A 26,910-nucleotide genomic window follows, 5' to 3' on the forward strand; every position below is an offset into this window, starting at 1 on the left:
CAGTATCATGCTACTGGAATGGTTTTACTGGAATAATGTGAACAGGGCATTACCCGCGGTTTTGCTTCAATCATTTGGTCTAGGAATCCAATAGAAATTCCCATTTTAATTCCCAATAAAACGGCAAAAAGATACCGTGGAACTAAGCCTTGCATCATGCATACAGTAGTACACACACAAGCGCAACCAAAACTCTGCTAAACAGACTTGGTAGTTGAGCTACACACACGCACACAAGGCGCAAAGTTTTACCCAGCCACACTCCGTCGCAGGATTCTTTCTTTAAGTAAGTACTCTAAAGGTTTTATTTATATAAATTTGCAACTAACGTCAAGTCACAATCGATAGCGGGCATAGGTGTTGTTGCGGGCTGAAAGAGGCTCAGGCAGTGGTCCTGTCCCTCTCTAAATGTCCCATTGCTTCTGGTTATATCTAATCAAAATCTATCAATTGAAAAAAAAATGCAACGTGTTTTTGTTTGGGTTGTTCATTCTTCTAGTGAGCAGATTGACTTAAAAGTTATGAATATTAAGTTGAGATGACCAAAACAAGCTCTTAAAGTTTGTATTACGAAAACAACTGACACATCCTAATACTCTAGACTTCGCTGTACTCGTGACCATGGCCGCTGCGATGTGGCTGATACTTCGAAGTAATTTTGGCAATAAAAAATCGTGATATAGTCTCAATTGTAAAATTAGTTCAGGACTAATCAATTGCTCTGCCAAACAAATTAAATGAATCCAATGCCGCCAACTCACCGACACATCTAACTTCGTCCCTAAAATTCATACCACATTAAATACGAGTCATAAAAATCAACACCCTCCGTAATAGAAAGATCCTTATCCTCATCCCATATGACGTATGTAAATAGGTTTAAATAGGCTATCATAGGCCCCCAGAGGTCAGATATTTCAATCGTCGGTCGGATATTGGGGGCTACGTGACGACGCATGTGAGATCGACCGCCATGTGATGGCCAGTTATCTTAATATTGAAATCTCCACTGAGTTATGTTTGCCGATATTGTGTTTTGGTGCCTTGGGTTAGGAGATATACGCACTTATACTTATATAGCTATGGAGTCTTAGTGCATTTGCGGTGGGTTGTGAAACTAAAGCGTACATAAAGCGCCTAGAAAATTGTCCAAGCACCAAAATTACAAGATTATAATTTTCACCAAAACTTTTCTTTGTTTGTCAGTTACGTTTTCTCGCATATAGTTCTCAATCAATCGTGATGCAATGGGAATGAGCATAGAGATAGTTTGAGACCTGAGAAGGACAAGATGGTTTCATCCCGTAAAGTTTAATACCACTCAGACATTTTGATACACTTTTTATAAGTATTTATGAGTAACCATGAGTAAGAACTGCAATTTTGATATTCGTAAGTAGTTCATTCACATAAATCAATTCAATCAATAGTCTCTGTTTTTTCCACAGTCTACACTGCATCTGTCAAATAAGGCTCGACTGCATTCCCGAGCCGCGCGCACGTACTGTCTGGTGCAACGTCTAGCCGGCTATCGGCGCGTACGCAGCCTTCCGTGCCAATGCCAATTAAAAACAAAAAGACTCAACTGACGCACACAAATAAAGCCAACTAGCATTCTATGTCAATGCCGTTACGTCAAATTTGAATGTGACGTTGACATTTGATTTAGCGCGCCCGTTCGAAATTTAAATTTAAATTTCGAACGCATTAGAAAAGAAAATCGGTTGGCAGTTTGAATTTGTATTTCACTGCTTGCATTTTAGACGCTGCCAGTTAGTTTTAAGGTTTGATTTGGTTTTATTACTTGGTAGTTGTTACTCTATGGTTGTGATAGGGTGGTTTCTGCAAAAGGCATAGTGTACGCGTGCGTTGACTGGCAGATTGCAAATGATTCGATCAAAGATTGCTAACGGACAACCATGTGTGACAGGCTTTAGGGAAAAGGTTCGATTTTCTCTTTTTAAATATGTATCAGGGTATCTGTTCGTTTCGCGATTCAACACACAAGATCGTATGTAGAATTATATTCATTCATAGTGAATTTAGTAATAATGATTCTGTAGAATCAGAAATAGTAGAGTTAATGCAGTGCACGTGGTTTAATCTGTTTAATTTACGAAACAATAATTATTTAATTGCTAAAAGCACGTTAATTATTTGCTTCTTCAATAGCTTTGATCCTTAATATAAATGCACACAGATATAGTGAACGGCGAAACGTTTTTTGCCAAATTTCGTGCCGCCGAGTGTACTTTGTTCTGTCCCATCAAATAAACAGACAGTCACAGTTATTTTTTCCGATTTTTCATGATTACCTTCGCATATTTATTTCCGTATACAAGTGTCTGTCTGAAAGAGATCTCTTTTAAGCTATAAAACCGCCTGTTATCTACCCTGCTTTATTTTTTTTATTGTATCGTAATAATTACAACGACAATTATTTTGCGCGATACATAAACATCACTCCTGTATTCCAAAATGCGGTGTACACGAAACGTCACACACTTCGGAGCCACTTTTAGTAATTTTAAAATACATAAATATAACTTTTACTCCATTACAACATATTAAATATATGTAGGTTAGGTATTAACTTCATATTAATTTATACTTACATCAACATTTTGACAACTCAGACATAACATAACCAAATCACCGTATATCGTAAATTGAAGCGAACTCCGTTCAACATAGAGTCGATTATCCAAATTTCGCGCAAATTCAACAAAAACATTGATATTTGTCTATCAGTAGCACAACAATCCAGCTACCAATGTGCCGTTATCGCTCCGTTATCGCTCCGTTATCGCCAGTTATCGCTTGTTATCGTTATCGCTGCAGTCATTAGCCGTGCAGCGTAAAATCGAACTATAGATTAGTACTGTGGGGTAATGCTTGGTTTTAAAATGTGTTGTGAAGTGATCTGTCATAAGAATTATCGTTCATTGTATAACTATAACGTCTAAATGGAAATCCCGATGTATCATTATCTATTTATTGCTTGGTCGTAAATTATTTATTATTTTTCGTAACGTGGCGATCCCTGAGTCAACACAAACAGTAAATTCCTTTGTTTTTTTTTGGACATCTGTCGTTGTTTTGAAGAATACGGCAGTATTTTTAACCCCCGGCGCAAAAAGCCGGTGTTATATGTCTTGTGCGTCTGTCTGTGGCACCGTAGCTCTTAAACGGGTGAACTTATTTGAACACCGTTTTTTTTAAAGCAGTTTTTCTATAGCGATGGTTCTTAGACATGTTTTATCAAAATCGGTTCAGCCGTTTTTGAGATATTAAACTTTAAAGTGACAATGTCGGGGGTTTTCCAACTTTTTGTTGATTAGGTTATCTGTATATTGATAATCATACAGATGATGAGTCCATTCTTTACTAATATTAACTACAAAATAATGCGCAAGTAACTTTATCTGTCTGTGAAATCGATTTAGATGGAATTTAGTATGAAAATAGTTCGAGACCGTGGGAAGGACATAAGGATAGTTTTTATTCAGGAAATTGCACAGTTACTTGGGGACACGTCCAACAAATTCTTCGCAGATGGAGCTGTAGGCAACAGTTAGTTATATTCAAGCTTTTAAATTTTAAAATTCTACTATGGTTCAAAAGATGCATCCTCGTGACGGACGGACAGATAAACGGCGAAAACTTAGTAATCGGATCCCGTCGGGAACTCTTTGGACACAGAACCCCAAAAAGCAAGCAAACGTATCTACTAAAAAAACATAAAATCGCTTTTGTGGACTATACTTGCATTGACATCCAAACTACATCCGTACCAATTTTTAAGTCAACCAGTATTATGCTGGCGCCAGATATAGCTTTACTTTTTTGAACACTTTTGATTGCTATCAAACAAGTGTTCAAACTTATGCTATGCGTTCAAATATGTTTTCAAAGTCTTCGAAGAAGTGTGCAAATTTTTGAAGCTATGTCTGGCGCCGGCATTAGAAGGAGATGAAATTTGATTATAATCTTGACAAGTCCGTATGTGGCACTCGGTGGAACGCTGCCGCAGGGACCTTCTGCTACCTTCATCTAGATTTTTTAGATAAGTGCGGCAAATGCGGACTGCGACAGGGTTCTACCAAGTGTGACGCACAAGCTTGTCAAGGTATAGCGAGATATGACCCAAAGTAACCAACATTGCTAGTTAAATATAGCTTATGGTTGCGTGTACACCAGAGATGTGCGAGAATAAGTTGTTAGGATCGGTTTTTCATGAACCAATAGAAATACTTCATTACCTATCCTAGCACAGCACCGCTCTGGTGGAAACAGCTGAGCGGAGCGAGGCGAGGTGAATGAAGCGCTCCTATTGGTAACTGTTAAGAGAAGTTTCCTTGCCGGCCGCTCGGCCGCGTTAGGTATTCGTTTGGTATATTGCTGTCTTTATCGCTCGTGACATAAGCGCTCGCAGCCGTCCCCCCCATGCCTTCCGCAACGACGTCCGTAATTTATATCGAGATAGCTGTAGGCTTTTCAAGATTTGGGCGGTTGAATTTTGGGTTTTGTTGTCCTCATATTATACGAAAAGTATAGCACAGAAATAAATGATATTTTACAATCAAGATATTCATTATATTTTCTATGCCCGTGGTTTTTTCGATGTTTGTAAAAATGCTTTATTAGTCTGTAATTCTCGTGCAAAGTTGACATCTTTTTTTGTCGACTTTTGAGCTCCTGTTATTCTGATATTACACATTTATATGAAAATCTGAAAAAACCACAGGCATAGATAATTACGTCTAGTCCATACTTACAAAATTTCATCTATTTCTGTTGCCTAGTTTTCAAATGAGACCGGGACTACGTTTGTATGGAGAATGGAACGAAGAGACTTCTCTTAATGAAAAACACATTCCTCGCAAAACATCCTCGCACATCTCTGGTAGAAACGTAGCCTTAGTAAAAACACGATATCGCAAAACTATAACATTGTTCTTTATACACCCACCTTTAAACTGCGAACAATTCAATAAATACCTATGATTTCTCTTCACTACGCAACACATACTCGCTATGCGTACACAACGCAATAAACCTAAGCGTCCTAGTTATAGAGTTCATCTTACATTGTATTCAAACAACAAACAAAGTTGGCGAAGCTAGCACAATCAATAAGGAAGGGAGTGAATTTAATTGGCACACAATAAAATATGTGAGTTGTCTGTATCGGTTACAGCCACACGATTTTGTATAATTAGAGATGGGATAGTGTCGATATTTGTTAGCCGGCGACGAGTATTTGTCTATTGAGACAGTTCCAATAGGAATTATGATATCAACAATGAACTGAAGCATTTTAAATGAGCTATCAAACACTAATGAGAAATGAGGAGATACGTAGATGAACAAGGGTCACCGACAGCCAAGCGAATTAGCTCGTTGAAGTGGCATGGAATTTGACGCCGTTGGGGCCGAAAAGTACTCGGATCGAGACCGCGGATTGGAAAGCTCAGCTTAGGACGTCCACCAATGAGATGGATGGCTGACCAAACGAAGCAACTAGAGGTCTATGGGCGAGGCCTATGTCCAACAGTGGAAGTCCTATATACGGCTGATATATGATGATGATCACAACAAGTTTTGTCGCAGATTTTTTGTATGGCAATAGCTATTTATGACGTGACTTATTTGTCAACTCAATAGATCCGGACACAATAAATGTAACAGTTAAAAATACTTTTAAAAATACTTTAGTATTTGTTTATTCTTGGATTCTTTATCTTTTTTTAAAGTATTTTTTCTCTTTTTGTCATGATCATGATGTGTTGGCTGAAAAAACGTATTTCTATTCTATTCTAATACACTTTAATAAGTGGTTAATTGACTAATTATTATCTGATTTCCAATCCCAATCCCTTGTCTTTAGTGTTCGGAGCGTACGTTTCTGCAGGATTTGCAGTTATCCTGACGTTTGACATGTCCAGGATTAAAGCATTATGTCGCTGGAGCAAATTAATCGATGTCGATAATACTGTGAGCCCATGCCTATAAGTTTATGTTTGTGTTATATTTCCTGTATTAAAGATGAGTTTATTAAGTAAATGTGTTTACAGTGTGGGTACTTGCTCGGAAGTGCTTTATTCCGTGGGTCAACATATCTGTTGAAAGTTTGTCATTTCCGCAAATGTTGCTGGTGTACAGAAAAGTACTATTTATAATTTGCCAAATATCCGAAATTTGTGTCCAAAGCGGGCACGAGATAAACGAATTCTTCATCGACAACGTCGCAAGTAACAGCTATTTGGTATGAACATAGTTTTGAGACCTTGAGAAGGACATAGGAAATAGGAATACTTAAGTAGTTTTATATTCCAGAAAGTTGTATAGTTCCCGCGGGCGTACAATAAACGAATCCTATACAGACCCCTTATATCATTAAAAAAAAGTTACAATATTTAATAATATCGAGCATGCTAATAGACTCCAATTCCATACAAACTGGGAGGACACTTCAATCTTACAAGAAAAGCACTTTAAAACTTAATATTTTGCAAATAGATTCCAAAATCGAAAATTGATTTAATTCAAACTCCAATGTTTTTGAAGCATCTTACCAACCATAGGTACCCCATAATATGAACTTAAACGCGAAAAAAATCATCTCCACTTAAGGTGTAGACGTAGATTAAAACAATACTTTTGCAAAGTTTTTTTTCGACCACTAAGGTCCGCGTAATTTATATAAATACCCACGCGGAATCACAGCTTTCTAGTTACAACAGTCTCTGAGCTAAATAGCGGACAAACAGACGGACAGACACGGCGAAACTATAAGGGTTCCTTTCCTTATTAGGACTACGGAATGAAACAGTAAGTAATGCGATCAGTTCAAAATTGCTTCAATTAAGCAAAACCCTGTGCAAAAAGAAGTCTAGAAGTGGCGTGCGCGCAAACGATCGCACCACGATTGCGCCTGCGCGACCGATCGCCACGTTCGTGACAATATAATTGTGGAATAACCTCTCAATACATCTTATTCCCATTCAAATACAGCGAGTAACCATGGACTTTGTGCCATAGACTTTCTGGTTGAAAATTAAACGGAAGTCGATAGCTTTTGTACGACGTTTTGTAAATTTAACACAGTGGCGCATACCTCATTGCCTGACCCTTAATTTATACTTAATAGCAAGATAATCAGCACTTTTTCGCGCGTCTCATTTGCATGGTGAGCCTTTATCAGCTGTGATATTGCGATAGACCGAACGTTTATATTTTCTGAGACTTTAATTGGTAAGGCTTAAGAAATTGCAGGGTATCTTTCATCGTTTTGCTTTGTTGGCGAGTGGAATATGGTCTGTTTGCTTTGGGATCTTTGGCGTAGAAAACTTGCCTTATGTTCACGAGTGTAAAGTAAGTAGTTGCTCAAAATGAGCCTTTTTCAAATTGTATTGACTCCAAATGATTTTGTTTCGGTCGTTCGGCTTTGTCCCGTTGGTGTTCCTGTCCCTTGAAAATCTTGAATTTCCGCCCTTATTTCATATCTACATAAATTTAATCTTTAAACAACTGGACAAATGGGCAGGACAATTTTTGAGGAGGCAGTCTGTGAGGATTTTTCTTCTTATGTTATTTATTAGAAAACCAGTTAGGTACATGAATCTTTAAACATGGTCTTTTTACCAACCATTAAAATCCGTTGTTTCAAAATTAATCTGAAATACATATTTGAACGAATGATTGTACTCGTATTAGTTTTACGAAAATTATTTGGTGTCCAGTGTAAATGTTTTTGAGGTTTTTAAATTGCGCCTAGCAAATTTTCCAATATACAATGTATACATATCGATGTTCAAAGTATATCGTGTCAAAAGTGTGAGGGACCACAATTATGAATCAAAATATTCGACAAAAAACAAAACAGATGCACAGGTCTAACTAACCCAATCTTTTAGTGAAATATTGCGAATTTTTAAGACCCAATGTATTCTTAGATAAGTAGCGTGATCTTTTATATGTATAGCTACGTCTTCTCACTAACCGTATAGATGCAATTTTCCGCGACCAGCACGATTCCAAAGCATCTCAAACCTCATGCGCCTAACACTGTCACCGGCAAACCTATGCACCTATCCACGATCAGCCATAAATCCTGCGCGGGCGCGCGTACAAATTGGCGCGCGCATCGCGATCCGATCGCGCTTGTTAGTTCGTGAGCGATGCGCGATTCGCGTTCGCTCGCTGTCCGCGCGAGACGCGGGTGGGTGTGAAATATGCGCGTGAGTGCAATTGTTAGGAACAAACGCCGTGACTTCGTTTGTGAAATGTTCAGTGCAGAATTGTTTCATTTTCAAAGATACGGCAGCATTAATAAATCTAATTAATAAATAACTTGTGCCCTAAAATAATACTTTTAACGAGATTTTTCAAGAATCCTCAAGCAATCCTACTTCCTACTTTATATTACAAATATGAAAGTTTAAGTGTGAGTGTGTGTTTGTTACTCCTTCACGCTAAAACGGCTGGACGGATTTGGATGAAATTTGGTACGAGGTAGCTGGACATCTGGAATAACAAATAGGCTACTTTTTATCCCGATATTCCCACGGGATAGGGATAAAATCTCGAAATAACAACCGCTGGGCTTAGAGTCATGGAATTAGGTATGTAGGTAGCTGGACGTCTGGAATAACACATAACTAGGCCACTTTTTATCGGGATAGGGATAAAATCTTGAAATTTCAACCGCTGGGTTTAGAGCCTTGAAATTTTATACAGTTGTTCTTAACACAACCTCAACAAAGAACCAGGATATAAATTTTGGGATTTCCCAGCGGAATTTTGTAAAATCCCGGAATTTCAATTGTAACTAGATCGAATATATAGTTTAGATAAAAACGAATTGGCACTATTGTAATTAGGCTGCATTTCCAACAGCGTGCGAGGATGTGTTGCGGGGAATGTGGTTTTCATGAACGAATAAAAACGCCTTATTTACCTATCTTTGCTTCGCTCAGCCGTTTTCACTAGAGCTGTGCTGCGTGAGAATAGGTAAATGAAGCGTTTCTATTGATTCATGAAAGACTGGTGGAAACGTAGCTTTAGGCAGTTTCTTTCCTGAAAAAAAGCCCATTTCTTACCATGTCAAGAAAACTAGAATAGTACGATGCATGCTTATTTAGGACTCGCTTCTCGACGAGACTAATCGAATGATAAAAGTTGAACAAAACTACGAGAGTTACCTCAAATCCGAAACCTCTATTATCTGAGCATTACCTACTAATATTAATTAATTTAATAACTGGCCTATCACAGAAAACCTTATTGACCAAGTCCCAAATTAAGCGAAGCTTTTACTTTGGTTAAGGAAGGGGTAAATACATTTATGAAGGTAAAATTTACATAAATACATGATTAAAATCAATAAAAACTTATATCGAAAATACAAACTGAAATATAGATGCACAGAAAAACCAGAAAAATAAGACCAGCGCTGGGAATCGAACCCAGGTCCTCGGCATTTCGTGCCGTGTGCTATACCGCTACACCACCGCTGGACAAATTAAAAAAATACTAATAAAAATACAAAAAGATTCCAAAAAAAACAATCTCAATTTTTCCAAATAAAGCGCTTAAAAATACTCAAGGATGACGTTACACTTTTAAAATTGTATCTTAGGATGGCAATTGTAAATGGGGTGAAAGCGATATCAGCCATCTGATAACGCCCCCATGCGCTGTTTAGATAAAGCCGCGTTTAGTTCGCTTCGCAGACTGGAGCGTTCAGTTCACGCTTGACGATTAACTGATGGGGTAGCTTAGCCAGAGGCGTTTGGTGGAAACAATTTTTTTTTATTCGACTGGGTGGAAAACGAGCAAGTGGGTCTCCTGATGGTAAGAGATCACCACCGCCCATAAACATCTGCAACACCAGGGGTATTGCAGATGCGTTGCCAACCTAGAGGCCTAAGATGGGATACCTCAAGTGCCAGTAATTTCACCGGCTGTCTTACTCTCCACGTCGAAACACAACAGTGCAAGCACTGCTGCTTCACGGCAGGATTAGCGAGCAAGATGGTGGTAGCAATCCGGGCGGACCTTGCACAAACTTGCTGCAAACTTGATTTGGTCCGTTTCATTATTCAGGAGAGTATTTTTAGCAATGTCACCGGAAATTATAGAAAGATCAAAGGCCGTACTGCCTGCCTATTATATATATCGTGTGATTGAAAGAAATCGTGAAAACGGCTGTGATTCCAGTGTGGTGAACAATAATCATGGAACTGGGTCTTCCGTTGGCTAAATATTTTACGTGATGGCAACCATGGCATGGCAAAGTTTGTGGATAACTGCATCCTAAGATCTAACTATTACGCTTCTCCCGCTGCCTACCAATAAAAAACTACTTGCCGGAAACAAATCTACTTAGATATTTTGACATTGATAAACTTAAGTTAACACTAAAACAAGATTTCTTTACTTTGTAGAAAATGGTCATAATTAAGTTCTTCCTTTACCCAGTCCCAATTCCGGAAAAAGCCATAAAGACAGTATTATCACTATTACCACTCACTATTACTCTTAAATTCTGTTTAGATTATGCGATTATGTATATTCGTGAGTTGACTACCCTATGACTACCTCTCAAGGAACATAATCATAACTTTTGCTGTTTTCTTAAGTGACAACAAGTCAAGTATTACATTTGCGTAACATCGTTCGCAAATATAACATAGTTTTATCTTTTTTCAGCTAAATAGTACCAAACTAACGCAATTTCCATGAAGTTTTCAACGCTGCCTACATCCTTGCACCCCCGCCTCCCCGTCCTATCAGCTCTTTATCATAAGACGTAAATCTAAAGCCGTCAGGACGTCCCGTATCTGCTACCATCGTGCTATCGGTCGCCATAGATCGCTGAATCGCGCTGATCGCGAGACATAAACGTCCCTTGGATGCGAGGTGAGTTTGGGCACAGATTAATCGTCATCATCAGCCGGAAGATGTCCACTGAACAAAAAGAGGCCTTAGGACGCCATGATGAACGATTTGTCACCTGCATTGCATGCCTGCAACTCTCGTGCCTATATCTTCGGTCCGTCTAGAGTCTAGTCGGAGGCTTGCCAACGTTGCGATCTCTAGTTCGTGTTCGCCATTCGAGAACCTTCCTCCCCCAATAATTAGCGTATTGGTTGTCACTCGCAAATGTACTGTCTGTAATTGCTGCCAACACTGTTGATGGTGAGTGAACCAGCTAGAAGGTCAATTAGCGGCTGTCAAAGACCGAAAGTACACTTGTGTCGTATCTGGCCCTATACTACGAAGTGCAAAATTCGATTTTCGTATCTTGCCGTCCCGCTGTCGCTTATATTATTTGATACGAGAGTGAGAGGGACTGTACGATAAGAACTTCGATTTTTTAATTTCGTAGTAGCCCCCCTGTTACGCTGCCAGCTTCATCATTGTTCTATTAATGTTTCACAATATGGATAACGATAGATGAGGCGAATTATGAGCGCTCACACATTGTAAATTAAGCTTCGATCTAAATAGAACCTCGTCAAAATCCAGAGGCAAGCATCCCTAAAGCCTCCCCGCACACCACCCGCTATCGCGATCCCCTTATCGTCCCCATCTGATAAGGAGGGAATAAATGGCTGCACGGCCGTGACGGTCTGATACGCGGACGGAAGCGGAGCCGAGATGGATGGGTTAGTACGAGACTTTGTTAGAGTAAATGTGGGTATGATGTTTCTGTCGAATGAGGACTTAATGTTCTCGTACTGCTGCTTGTTCCAAATAAAATGTAGAAGTCGCACAAACGCTTCATGACTCTTTTCAGAAAAATCAATGGGAGAAAAGCTCGAAACATTGTTGCTTTGTCTGTCTGTCTATTAATAATATGTACCTACTTATTGTTGATCAAGTGCTTTGTATCATTTTTGTGATATATCTCATCAGAAAAAATGGTAGGTATCCACAAATGTATCATTTGGCCAAAAGCATTTTATTCTGAAATTGTAAAGTATTCAGGATTAAGTAAGGCTGTGTATCCACCATAAATGTGCGAGGATAAATTGCGACGAATGTTTTTCATGAACCAATAGAAGCGCTTCATTTACCTATCTTCGCACAGCACATCTCTGCATGTTAACAGCTGAGTAGAGCGAGGCGAGGTAAATGCAACATTTCTACTGGTTCATGAAAACACATTCCTTGCAACATATTCCCGCACATATCTAGTGAAAACAGAGCCTTATTTCAAGACCATTGTGTAGAAGGTTAGGTTAAGTTGGTTTTATAAAAATCCTGAAGCATTTACAGTTTGAGAATAAAATGCATTTGGCCAAATAAAACATTTATGGAAGGAATCGTTGGTAAAAAATGTTTTGGTCACACTTAGACTAAAAAGCAATAATCTATGTAGCATTTATCTAAAAAGCAGCAAAGATCTATACATTCTTAGCAACTATAACAATGTTAGTATAATATTGGACGAGTGAAGCTGTTCTATTAAAACGCAAATTTAAGTCGCATTCTAAAAATACAACTCATCTATAACGCTATCGTCTTCAAACGCTTCTCGTCTAAAATGCACCTGGTCTAAAACGTTTTTAGTCTAAATCTCATCTAGTAAAAATGCAAGTATCTAAACACATATCGTCTCACTACCATACGTACGAAGAACCGTGGCAGCCCTAACAGCGCTCTGAAGGCGTATTATACTGGACGCGCAGGGTGCTGACGGAGCGCTGCGTGCAGCTCGCCCACAGGGCACCCGAGAACAAATGCTGGGCATTTGGTCAACTATGTATTTAACTATCGGGCAATTTTACAGTTCTACAATTGTTAATACTTATTTAAAATCTACTTTACTTCTCAGCTGCATGGAAATACGAGTGAAAGTCAACAATTTGAGTGATTCTGAAAATGAAAATGGTGGTTGTTTTATTGGATTTAATATTAAATTAGCTTTTGATGTTCGCAAAATGGATAGATACTCACCCCCTTATTCATAAAACTTAACAAGCCTATGTTAACTAACAAATGCTTTGTCCCTTTCTAACAAATACAAATGTCGATAAGGACAAACGAATTTTAGCGGCATTTTAACTAAAATAGGTTTGATTGTCGTTTATGAATAAGGGGGTTAGTATTTAATTAAGTATTAAGGTTTAAGGTACTGTAAATATTGAAATTATTTCCTGAAGTAAAAGTCAGAATAGTCAGAATTATTTTCCTTGATTTATTCGTAGAACAGATAAAAACTTATATGTAAAATTAGTAATTTGTGAATATTTCACCGAAAAGACCAATAACCGATATAGAGATGTGGTATTGTTTAAATTTAATTAAATGTGTGTGTGGTAGATGGGCGTTTTAATAAAAAAAGTGTACTTACCCTTTCTTTTTTTTAAATTTTGGAATGAATTGGGTTTTTCCTACTAAAAATCAAGAGCACAATGGATTCCGATCGTTTAAAAAAATGTCCCCATACAAAATTTTATGAATCAGTTTTGTCACGCCCATACTGAAAAAAACGTCGCAAAACTGACATTTTTGGGGACATTTTTTTAATCGATTGTGCTCTTGATTCTGAGTAGGAAAAACCATATTTTTCCCAAAATTAAAAAAAAGAAAGGGTGGGTACACTTTTTTTTAAACGCTCAGATATCCAAGACACGAAAACGTGAGGCATCATCGATGGTGTTGATACATGAATACTTTATCAATCAATAGTCGAGATCTAGTAGGACGCGTTTCGGTCGCGACCTTTCGCCGCCCCGCCCGGCCGGGAATCAATTGCTGCGCGTGAGTGGCCCGGCCCACTGCGTAGATGCCTGCGATTGAAGATCGAGGTTTATAGTGCGTTCCATCTATAATAGGACGAGGTTGATAGGAAAACAATCACTAATTTTTAAATTTATATTTATTCAACCTCCAAAGTAAAAACAGGGGTGTTTCAATTTGACGAAAATGTCTGTCTGTAGCATCGGATTGACCGATTTAGATGCGGTTTTTTTATGCAAAAGGGAGTTTTCTTTCGGTCATTTTGAGCTACTTTGCATTAGAATTAACTCAGTCATTCATATTGAAGTTTGAAATTACAAAGTCAGAGGTTTTTAAATTTTTGTCTGTGACTCATCCTAACAGATTGATAAATGAGATAATAGGTAAGTGTCCTATGAAATATAATTAGGTACTACGTCAGTTAGATTATTGGAATACAGGGTGGCTCATTTAGATCGGTCAGTATGGGAAAGTCTAAAACTATAAGACGTACGAAGATCTGTTTTTAGGAACCATGTCGTTGATTTTAATAACAAGAAAAACTGCATTTATACATTAAAAAAACTGTACTCAGCTTGGGAATCGAACCAAAAAATAAAACTTACATTATTAAAGAATGCATTTAATTAATTCTAGATACCGTTTTTCATAGTAACATTTATTGCTTATGATCTACACTACCGATACCCAAACAGAAATAATTTACGTTTTATTTTTCAAAACGACCGGGTTCGATTCTCGAACTGAGTACCAGTGTTTTTAAATGTATGAATGCAGTTTTTTATATTACTAAAATCGATGACTGGTTCCTAAGAACAGATCTTCGTATGTCTTATAGTTTCAGACTTTCCCATACTGACCGATCTAAATGGGCCACCCTGTATACGTTTAGGGTGAGTGGTTGTTTGTTTATTTGTGTTCGTACAAACGAATCTTTAGGATAGATTTACTAACCTAACCGACTTAGAAATGATGGAAAACACCAGACATTGTCAAGGTTCAATATCTCGAAAATCGCTAAAGTGATTTTGATCAAATATGTATAGCTAAAATTACCACAAGAGCATACAACACTTTGAGCATTGAACAATTTGAACATTGAGCTGCGATGGCACAGACAGACTAACTTATAAAACCCCTCTTCTTGCATCGGAGGGCAATAGATCTAGATTAGATCAATAGCAGGCCTGGCTATGGGTGTTGAGTCTGTGGCTCATCCTAACAGATATCGCTTTAGCTGATGTTGTTCCAACATGTAGTATGGCAATTAAAACCAGCAACAAAGCCACACCATCTTCGGCCGAACGCAGCGAGGCTATCAGATGTCGGATAAGAAGTAGGTCTCGTTTCGACACTGGAGCGGATACAGTCTCGGATGACGCACAGTCTGTACCACTACCATGAGTTTACAGTGACCGTACTCGATAGCGACGGCGTAAATTATTTGTATGGAGAATTGTACAGCGCCTCTACAAATGATATACGCCGTCGCTATCGAGTACGGTCACTGTAAACTCATGGTAGTGCACTGTAGAATTGTGTTAAACCACACACTATACAAAATAAAACAAAGAGTAAGTGTATGAGAAATACAATATTCAAGAGGGTCAAACATTTAACATTTTTTTACTTCTCATAGTTTCATAACCATAATTATCTAGCCATCATTATCCTATCTTACATACTTCCTACTGCGGGACACAGGCTTCCTCGCGAGCCCAGTGTGGATTGAACACTCCAGTGTGTGAAAACAAGACGCTTTTTTTAGGGTTTCGTAACCAAAGGGTGCCAACGGAACCCTATTACTGAGACTGTCTGTCTGTCCGTCCGTCTGTCACAGGGCTCATTCTCTTGAGTCGTAATAGTAAGACACTTGAAATTTTCACAGACTATGTATTACTGTGGCCGCTATAACAACAAATACTAAAAACATAATAAAATAAATATTAAAGGGGGGCTCCCATACAACAAACGTGATTGTTTTGCCGTTTTTTGCTTGATATTAATAACGGCAACAGGTAGACGCTTGAAATACATATTCACAGAATCTTTAGTTGTATCATCACTTGAAAAGTAAGTAATTAAATTAAAATGAAATAAATATTTAAGGGGGGCTCCCATACAACGAACTTGATTTTTTGCCGTTTTTTTGCTTATGTGTTAATTTTATTTTTTCATGGTATAGGGGGCAAACGAGCAAACAGATCGCCTGATGGTAAGTGATTACCGTCGCGCATGGACACCTGCAACACCAGAAGAGTCACAAGTGCGTTGCCGGCCTTTTAGGTAGGAGTATGTTGTATAGATAATGGTACGGAACCCTTCGTGCACGAAGATGGATTTGGGTGCTGGATTTTTTCAAGAAAAAAATATTTCTGAATTTGGTGATAGGTTTTTTATCTATTTATAAAAAAAAAACTTTCACTAAGAAAATATTGAAGAGGATATTTTTAAAAAATTAGCCTGCAACGAGGACCAGAGAAATGTACATACATACCCACATACATACATACGCTCGAAAAACATAACCCTCCTTGGGCAGCCGGGTAACAAGTTAAGGTTATAAACAAGTCAAACATACAAAACGGTTCCTCAAAAGCCTTGAATGTTCAACCGTATCTCCCATCTCAGAATACCCAATAAATCACTAGCATTTTAACACAAAAATAAAGTAAATATAGCGCAATATACAATTTCGAGCATTCTTTATGGAAACCCCGAGATCTAACGATACGAGATTCTAACTACAGATAGTGGGTTCGATTCCCAACTGATGCAACCAAAGATAATTTTGTATTTTGTGAAAAAACTTTGGAAACAATAGCGCTGTCATAATTGGAGGGGAGTGGGTCTACGATAATAATAATTAATAATAAAAGCGTAGTACTATTTTTTTAAGTGGTCAGAATATGCTAAAAGGATATAGTATTGGTCATTTTGTTCAGTCTCATAAGTAGGTATTTGACATTTTAACGCTTAGTCATGACAAAAACACGCTCTGGCCTTGCATAATTATACTATCAAGTTCGAAATTCGAACTTCAAAATCTTGCCATCCTGCTCGCGCTAATAGGATATAGTGAAAGGGAAGGAACGGAATAGCAGTCCCCTAGGTTATGTTTTTCGAGCGTATGTAAGTATGTTATGTATGTCCATTTCTTTGATCCTCGCTGCAGCCTTAACGGCTGGACGGATTTTTACATATCAGGTATCATTGGGTTCGTCATAGCTGTCGGAGTGACATAGGGTATATAATATTTCAATATGGCCTCTGCGATATGGCAGAGGAATATATTTTTTTAACTATATGGGTATCAAATGAAAGCTAATAATTCATCATCATCATCCCAGCCTATATACGTCCCACTGCTGGGCACAGGCCTCCTCTCAGAACAAGAGAGCTTGGGCCATAGTTCCCACGCGGGCCCAGCGCGGATTGGGAACTTCACACGCACCATTGAATTGCTTCGCAGGTTTGTGCAGGTTTCCTCACGATGTTTTCCTTCACCGCATAGCTCGTGGTAAATTTCAAATGTAATTCCGCACGTGAATTTCGAAAAACTCAGAGGTGCGAGCCGGGGTTTGAACCCGCGACCCTCTGCTTGAGAGGCGATAGGTCAAACCACTAGGCCACCACGGCATCACGGCCACATCGGCAATAATTAGCCCGTTCTTAATATATAAAAGTTATAATACTTATAATCTATCATTTGCACAGAAATATCAAAAAAGTATAAAATAAAAATTTAAAAAATCAATATACCCGACTTCCTTAAAAACTAAAAGGAAGAAAATAAGTATAGTGGTCTGGAACTCTGTCAAGTAGCTTATTTAGCCTTAAAAACTAAAAGATTTTCAGACAGAACAAGAGAAAGAGAACGAGAAGAAAGGTTTGTGTTTTTTTTATTCGTATGAGAAATTTAATAAATATGTCGATTTCTCGAACTGTAGCACTTGTAACATTTGGTCCAGGGGCCAGAGGCATTATTGTATAACTAATACACTTGGAATCGCAATCGTTTTCACCACTTTTTTCTGTCACACGGTATAAGACGAGGCCAGAAAGAGATGGTGACAGACAATGGCGTGCTATCGTAGGGCCAGGTGGTGCAGTGCACCAGGGCCCCGGAGCTAAAGGGGCCCTCTAACCTAAGCTTTGTAAAGAGAGGAGCATAAAAGAAAATGAGAAGAAAGAAAAATCTTGTGAGCAGGCTCAGGCCTCGAGCCTGCAGAGATAAGTTCAACTCACTGTATCCTATTCTTATTTCTATCTATAATTTTGAAGGCCAATATAAGTTCAAGCTACGTGGAAAGAGGGAGTGAGGGCCCAATGAGGGCTATCGTTTTTTGTCTCACTAGATGGCGCACTGTTGCGTGAGGTTTTTAAGTGTGGCTTTCAGAGTCTGTTATTACGGGCGTTAAAACAAAGTTTAGATTAAAATTATATTTAATACACCTAAAACCGTACCATAAAAATATCCAGCAACCACAGTGTTGCTTAGTCCCGTTTTGTTCGGAAAAAAAGGGAGGACAAAAGTTTCCAAAAGACAAAACTGTCTCAAAACACAGACATTCATTGCCCCGGAACGCATATTTGCCATAATTAATTTCAGATATTGCAAAATATTCACAAAATTATTCTAATTATAAATAAACCCGCGTAACTCACCCAAAAACTATAAGATTTGACATTTCGGAGACCTCAGGCTACACTAGCGCCTCTAGCGGCGATTCATACGCGATAGCCCTCATTGTTTCTCTATGCACCGGGGCCCTTGTCTAACCAGCTACGAGTACGCCACTGGATGGTGAATGCGATCGCGAACGTAAGCGCGTCAGACAATACGACCACAGGTCTGCCTGAGCTTACTTGAGGATTTGTTTGTCATGTAACCTTCATTCGCTCAACATCAGGGTGCTTATCCTGCGCGTTCGATAAAATAACGAATGCCACTTCGTAGCTAATTAGCTAACAAAGCTTGCTGCTCCGTTATCGACCGTTATCTCGGAGGAAACTAACTTCCACCAGAATTACTGATAGCCATATACCTACTGCGAATTGATAAGTCAAACTTACTATGTAAAAGCGTTGGACGGAACCTTAGTAAAGATCCACATGCTGTCGATAAAGTCTCCCGTTTCAACTTACCGATAGAACTTTTTACAAAAAGTACCTAGTTTCGTTCCTTATTTTATTCAAACATTGACCTTTCATTATTTTGATTAGAACAACGTATAAAATAAATACTAATTAATTAATTAATTTCAAACAAATTACAACACTACGCAAATTAAAAATAAATACTGTCAAATTAATGCTGGCTGGCTCCTTGTTTAGGCATTTAAAAAAAAACAGCGCGTATCTATGACCGTTGCGAACAGCCTAACTTTTTTTAGCCCGCTGCCATCCTGACCAATCTAACTGTCAAAATAGTTTTAAAGCAAAATGAGTACAGACGCCATCATAAAAAGCGACTGGAGTGAATGGAAGCGTGCGGCGGAGCGCGTCCATCTGATAACAGGGGGGGAGGCTGTTATCTTCGTAGAGATTTCACGTTCATTATCAGCGGGTGCTTGTGAATTCGGGGCGTATGTTTGGGCAAATGTTTGGCGACAGTGTTTTGTTTGCGAGGTGTTCGTAGTTCGCCGCTTGAGAAGTTCAGGTTATGACAGTTTCGCTCTGTTTTCAATGTTAACTTAAACAAAGAGAGCACTTTTAAAGTTGCTTATCCTCTAGATGAGATAGCAGAAATATCACCGTGTTGTTAGCTTCCTGTGAGCCATTTTTTAAAAGTTATTTGTGAAAATATTGTACAACAGCAGTTGAAATAAAATTATAGACTACCTAGTTGATAACGTTAATTAGAGTTGGAATTTTCATCTATTTTACTCGTATTTCCCCAAAATTATAATTAAATACCTAAGTATTTTTTTATTATTAAGGTTTCTTTAATTAGCATTGGGTGCACATTTTATATTTAAATAACTATATTTAAATCATTCTGCGTATGTCCTTAACTGTGATTTTCCTGTTTTAACTAAATAAGTTACTTGTATAGGGAAACAGGAATACAATTATTTAGTGATAGATAATTTGTACGGGTCATTCCCAATGATAAAGAAAGAAAGAAAGGTTTATTTTGGCTCCATAAGTACCACCTAAAACTAAGACTAGAACTAGCACTAAAACTATGTTACTTGGTGACACGGCAGGATACCAAAAAGGGTCTCCACTCAGCATGTGTTGCCGCACATTATGTGCAGTAACGCTGGTTTTCTGTGGAGCCCAAACGTAGCTATAAATAGGCTTAGTGGTAAACCCTCTGTATAATTTTGGAAACTCGGACTCTTATTAAAAACATAGAAATTATCACACTAACCCTGTCATGTTTGACAGGGCGGAGCCACCGTTGTGGGCACGATGGGCATGCCCACAACCCTATAGACTTGCCACAATACACTTTCATGGTCTATCGAGATTCTTGGATGACCAATGTCAATGTATGTCTTGATGCGCGGAAAAAGGATAATAACCAAATTCAAAAGTTGTTCATGCATGAGTCATGTCATGGGCGAGTTCTTGCTCCAATTCGCACTTGACCCGCGATTTTCGGGTGTCTGTGACCACAACCTTTTTTGAGGGCTGGATCCGCGCCTGCTGTCAAATTTTCTTAGAGGAACCCAATCAAACCCAAGTCTAAAAATCCTGGCTGATCTACTATACCAAAGCCTAGTTAAAACACTTATATAAATAGGTATTCCGAAGTTTTAAAAACTTCCAACCAAGTCAACCTGTTGATTAAGCAACCTTATAATGATTAAAATACTTAGAAACTACAGTATATTTTAAACAAGATAAAAGGCTTGAGTTTCAACAGACCACATGTCTAATATTTATTTTTTGTCCCTTTCATACCCATAAGATATCCGTAAGATAGTATCGCGCGTGAAGGAAAGCAGGTGGTCTTAATAATCTCACTTCTTAGTAAAAAAACTTAGTTTAAAAAAAGAAATGCTCATAGTCATTTTTAAAGATACTCTTGTTGCAGGATTCCATAGGTAATCTATTCCTCTACTGGTATTAAAATAAAGAAGTAGGTAAATTTTCTTTGTCCGTTTGTACACAAGCATTTTTGATCGATTAAAAAAATCATTCGCTGTACTGCACTACTTAGATATGCCCTAATTAGCATGATTTACTTGTGCCCTATTCGAATAGGTACAAAGTTTCGGCATGTCAAGGATATACATAGCATACATATATATTTATGTAAAAAATACTACTTTAAGTACGCGGCAAAAGGATGAGCAGCATATTAGTAAATGTCTTGTTTATCATTCTACTTAGCAACAAGCCATTTTGTTTATCTGAACAATAACTTATGTATCTATACGTGTATGGTATAATATGAAGAGAAATAGAAATGCCACGCGAGCCGCGTATATGGCTAAAAAGCTATAACATTTATTTTCTTCGTTCATTCTGTAAACTGAGTTAGAAGTAAGAGTTTTTGTAGCAGCAGGCTACTATGAAATTCGAAAATCGAAGTTCATATCGCACCGTCTCGCCGACGCTTATATTACGTATTTAATACGACAGTGAGAGGGACTGCAAAATATTCACAAAATTATTCTAATTATAAATAAACCCGCGTAGCTCACCCAAAAACTATGAGATTTGACATTTCGGAGACCTCACGCTACACTAGCGCCTCTAGTGGCGAATTCATACGCGATAGCCCTCATTGAATGAGCCAATCGCAACTTCGCAAGCAAGACTGTAGATAACGTCAAACGGACCTCACGATACTAACGCCATCTATGATACCGGTAGAAAAACTTTACTGCTCAATGAGTTATGGCACAGATTATGATCCAAAAGGATTGAGTGCTATAATTTACTAAAAAAACAAATAATTTGAACGTATTACTAGCAAGAATAGCGAAAAAGTCATTGTCAAGCGAAAAAAACATCGATTCTGGAAGAAATGTACATTCGACAACACTTCTATCTTACAGTTATAGTTTTGTTCGGGTAACTAATCTAACAATCAGAATGTTGTTGATCCTCGTTCGTTGCAGTAGTTATTCTTTAGATTGTAATGCGATTGCACGGAAAGAGACTCAGACTGATAGAGCCATGGTAGAGCGAATAAACAATAAAATAGTTATTCTTACTACGTTTTTTAAACTCTTTAATAATTAACACAAAACAATTAACTAAGACGCGAATGAAACCGAAGTAAAACTTTTGACATTGACAGTGACAGACGCCTGTCAAAATATAGACACGCCGCACAAGTGGGAATGTATAGTGCGCTTGAAACAATATTCATCCTTAATTGTAATGCAATACGTGATATAATTAGAATTTTTTGAAAGTGGTGCTCGTATGGTCACGAATTGGATGTCAGTTGGGATATCTAGCTGATTGATAAGCAAGAGATGTCTGTAGAGTGGTAAGGAGAGCTTAAAACTAAAAATAAAGTAAGTAAAGTGCTCAAAATGATCTACATACCGACTCTACTGTCAAGTTAATAAGAAGGTGAATAAGTTATTTTGAGAACTACAACTTCTGTCATAATTCCGATATACGGCGTAAATGTACGCGAATTTTGACAGCAGTTATTGTTTGACAATCATTCGTATTTTAACCTGTTAGAATGACACATGTCAGAAAACTGCTTCACCAAGACATTCAGTCTAAATGAGTTTGTCCATGAAATTAGTTGAAAATATTATTTATTATAACTTACCTACGTGTAGCAGTAACAAACAGTCGTCATTATGTAAATTAAGACGGATTCTAATTAGCCCAAAAACAATGACAACATTATTATTTTGTTCCAAATCTGTTTCCGTCCGGTAATTTTGAAAGCAGATAAAAATATTTATTACCATCGTCAAAGATAATTTGGAAAGAAATAAAAATCCCCGTATTTACCGTACCACTGTTACGGCTATCAGACAGATAAACAAGATAAAAAACACAAACAATCTTAACGACATTTTTTATCGCGATTCCGGTGAAATCTTCTTAAGGATTTCAACTCAAAATATAACGTGGAATATGCAATAAAATAAACGCACCATTTTTTTATTTTTGTATTAAAAAGCGTCGTAATAACAGAAAGCGGTCTTTATAAAAAAACTTTTTAAAATCGGATGTATTCTTTATTCAAATGTATCGACTGAAAAGTTTACTTTTGACATAACTATTTGTTGTCAACCTTAAACAACAATTTCATGAAACTTCAAGCAAGGAGGTAAACAAGGAAACTTCACTTACACATTGTTTTGACGTCCACAGCGCCCCCTGGCGGGGCACCGGCGCAGGCCAGTTCCAGCTGTTTCAGATACCGCAGCCACAATAACATCACAGTAGCTGCAGAAACACTTTTAAACACTAAAATTGTCTTGAACAGACCGAAAATTCGTTGGTGCCGTCATGCTTTTCCCGCGTAAAGTGACTGACTGGCTGGCGGTCGGCGCCCCTCCACGCCACACAAAGGTAGAGCGGGGCTGTGTGTACGGGTGCACTCACACGGGCCCGCGCGATTCCTTATCAGTTCGGTTTAACTAGCAATGGCTGGCCCCAGATGCTATCACACCCGAGCTCGCGGTAACGCTGCATAGAGAGATAACGTCTGTGATCCTATCGTTATGTTTGAATAAACTTGTATAAAATGTCAAATAAAAAAGCTGCGCGCCATAAATGTCGTGTCTATGGGTGATTTTTGAACGATAGCGCAGAGACAATGGGGTTCTTTTTAGAACGACTCAAAGGTTAGTTTTGTCGAAGTTATTACGTATGAATATTCATATACGACGTGCATTAAGTATTAATGATTTCGAGTTTTAAAAAAATGTTGGATAATTTTCGAGTACCTACTTACTTGATAAAAATTAAATTTTCTTTGTTTTTTTCATTTCATTTTTCGATAATATTACAAGTTTTATTTCATCGTACCTATGTACATAATTTTATTGACTTACTACTTACTCTATAAGACTGGCTAAGTGTTAAGTTTGTATTATTCGACGTCATCTTAAGGCAATATAACCTCTATTTTTTACGAGTAGTTGTGATTGAGTATTCGTGATCAGTTTTACAACAAGTGAAACCAGTGTCTATTTCTGTTTATCTGCGAGATTGATATCTATGATTGAGGATTGATTAGTTCTAGACACGATATCTCGTGTAGATTATCTATTGTCTACGAATTTCAAGTAGAGTCGCTTAAAATAACCTTGGTTTCTACCTTTATCTAATAATTTCTAAAATGTATTTTAGACTTTGTCCCATTCGTGTCGAGTCCCTTGTCCGTGGAGTCCTAGCGCTTTAAAAACTTTTTAAAGAAATTTGGAAAGGCAAGTAGACGTCATATGTGACCAAAGAGTTGGCAGCTTCCTCGGACAAAGAATTAGCTAAGCTATTCAAAGAGGACACGCTGCCAGCATCTTCGGGACCTTGCCTAAGAGGTACTCCTTAAGTAATTTATTTTAGATTTATTTTTATTTAATGTAAGTTTTTTTAAGTCTAGGATAGTTTTTTTTTAATTTAATGTTTATTATCCATTTTATTCGAAACAAATAAAATCGAGTTTAGCTCGACATATCTCGGGCTAGTTCGTAGACCTTCCTTCCGGAGCCTACGTCACGGCGAAACTCGAAGTTCGTATCATACCGTTCCTCTCGCTCTCGTATTAAACAGTATAAGTGTCAGAGAGACAGCACAAACACGAACTTCGAGACTGCTGCAAACGCGCACTGGAAGGGTGGAAGAGCTACGAACTAGCTCCAAATATGTGTGGTAAATTCGATTTAAGATGTAATTTTCATTATACGGGCTTTATTTCACCACGGGCGACGTTGGGCCTCACCCATAGTAGTTTCACGTTAAAAATTTTCGTACTTTGATTATTTCCTAGATTGCTATAACCTTTAAGTCTTGGTCTGTTAAATAATTCCTGATGTTCCTTATTTAAAATAAGGATTTGTAGACTGGCCAAGTACTTACCTGAAAAAGAAAAACAAATGTTAAAAAAAAATCCAAAATATCAGTCCGCAAAATATCAAGCCATAGGGCACAAATTTATCAAGAATTTGTTTACAGGTTAAGGTATTTTGGTATACCTAATACACACACTTTATTTTAGAAGTAAATTGAAAATGAATACATAGAAAACTTACAAAATAATTTACAAATTGAATTAAAAAAACAACTTATGTAGAAGAAGACATGAAAATTACATGTTGGTATTTTTTACTGAGTAATACAGTTATTTATCTCTTTCACACATTTTCACTCTTTGACTTCTCACCAGTATTATATAAAATCTTTACACAGGCTAGACTACATAAAGCTTTTGTTTCCTTACTACGAGTACAGTCTAGCTGGCAAACATAATCTATTGAGATAATAACTCCAGTTCGTGCTAAGCTAAATTTCATCTTTTTCACGGACGGACGTGATCGAGATATCCGCGTGAGATGCAAGATAAGGTAGATCTGATACTGCGCAGGTGCTTTAACTTGGGCTAGCAAGGCCGTTAGGATACTTTTTCCATATCTGTCTACATCTATACTAAGTATCTGTACTTTGATACAAATATAATACAGAAGTAAACGAAAGGTTTATCTCTTTAGCCCTTCCCCCTTCCAACGCGCGTTTTGCAGGCAGCCGCGTGGTGTAGGCTCCGGGAGGAAGGTCTACGAACTAGCCCAAAATATATCGAGCTAAACACGATTTAATGTTTTTGAATTTTAAATCCCAGTCCCAAAGTAAGCTTATAGCAAAGCTTGTGTTATGGGTACTAAGCAACGGATAAATATAATTATTTAGATAGATACATACTTAAATACATATTAAACACCCAAGACCCGAGAACAAACATTCGTATTTTTCATACAAATATCTGCCACGACACGGAATCGAACCCGGGACCTCAAGCTTCGTAGTCAGGTTCTCTAACCACTAGGCCATCTGGTCGTCAAAATTACATTTAGAAATAGTGTACTCAGAGTAGCGTGTGCTCAGTCGTTTCCGTCCCTCTGACGTTTATACTATTTAATACAGAGAAGGATAGGACGGTTACGATACTTAACTTCGATTTTCGAATTTCGGAGTAGGCCTTTAGGGAGGAAGGGCTACCAATTAGCCCCAAACATGTCGAGTTAAACTCAATTTATGAACGTGAGTTATTCTATACCTGTCTACATCTACTATTAATACTTTGGGACTAGGTCAATTGGTGTCAATTGTCCCGTGATATATATATATATATATATATATATATATTATATTATATATATATTATATATATATATTAATATATATATTATTTATTTTATACAAAAAACATATCGTCGCTCGGCAGGCAAAAGTACTAAAGCGACACTTCGTCAACTTTACAGGAGAGCGATTTAAAGTTCTTTTTTCACGAAAAAAAATCATAACTTGAAACCAGACAACCAATTTTGAAATTTCCAGGAATATATGACACATAATTTAATAGACTATAATAAGTTTTAATAATTCATAGCAAAATCCACTGGTTTAGGAGATAAGTGTCGCTTTAGTAAGTTGTCCCCTAGTCATCGAGCAAAATGCAATCAGGCAAAAAGACTAAACGTAAAATTTACCTCAAACGTCATATTTCAATTAACTAATGTGATTTTACGTCTCAATAAATGTAGTATGTTTTTACTAACTACACACATTTTTTTTCTTATCAAACTGTTTCGTAATGCTGATTACCAAATCGCAAGGAATATATTCCAAAGTACATACTGAACAGAAATTATATAAATAATGTTTCATTAATTATAAATAAATATTAATCATCTATGCTAAAATTTCAATAAACTTAACGTTAACTGTTTACTAACACTAGACTTTTGTTAATGTTATAAGAGTACTAGCTTTTACCCGCGGCTTCGCACCGTAAACTATTCGGGTGTTGGTAGCTGCAATTGAAATTTTCGGGATTTTTACAAAATCCCCTCTGGAAATTTCCAATATTTATATCGTGGTCTTCATTGAGGTTGTGTTGTGAATAACTGTACAAAATCCAAGACTCTAACCCAGTGCTGAAGTTTCAAATTTTTTCCCTATCCATATTCAAATGCAAAATTCAAATTCAAATCATTTATT

The 26,910-nt window shown here is 37.6% G+C and overlaps 1 protein-coding gene across 2 annotated transcripts in view; it reads right to left on the minus strand.

The window, feature by feature from the left end:
* Positions 1-26,910, minus strand: part of ush (Zinc finger protein ush) — a 354,793-nt gene that overhangs the window by 123,602 nt on the left and 204,281 nt on the right. Inside the window, exon 1 of one of the 2 annotated variants that reach the window (XM_074085242.1) lies at positions 23,044-23,209. The exons of the other annotated variant lie outside the window; for it this stretch is intronic. Coding sequence (XP_073941343.1) covers positions 23,044-23,131 — 88 coding nt within the window. The 5' untranslated portion in view covers positions 23,132-23,209. Of the gene's footprint in view, positions 1-23,043; positions 23,210-26,910 lie in introns of those variants that run through there. 2 annotated transcript variants of the gene reach the window in all.

The sequence above is a fragment of the Choristoneura fumiferana genome, chromosome 3 (genome assembly GCF_025370935.1).
Source record: "Choristoneura fumiferana chromosome 3, NRCan_CFum_1, whole genome shotgun sequence".
Lineage (NCBI taxonomy): Eukaryota > Metazoa > Arthropoda > Insecta > Lepidoptera > Tortricidae > Choristoneura > Choristoneura fumiferana.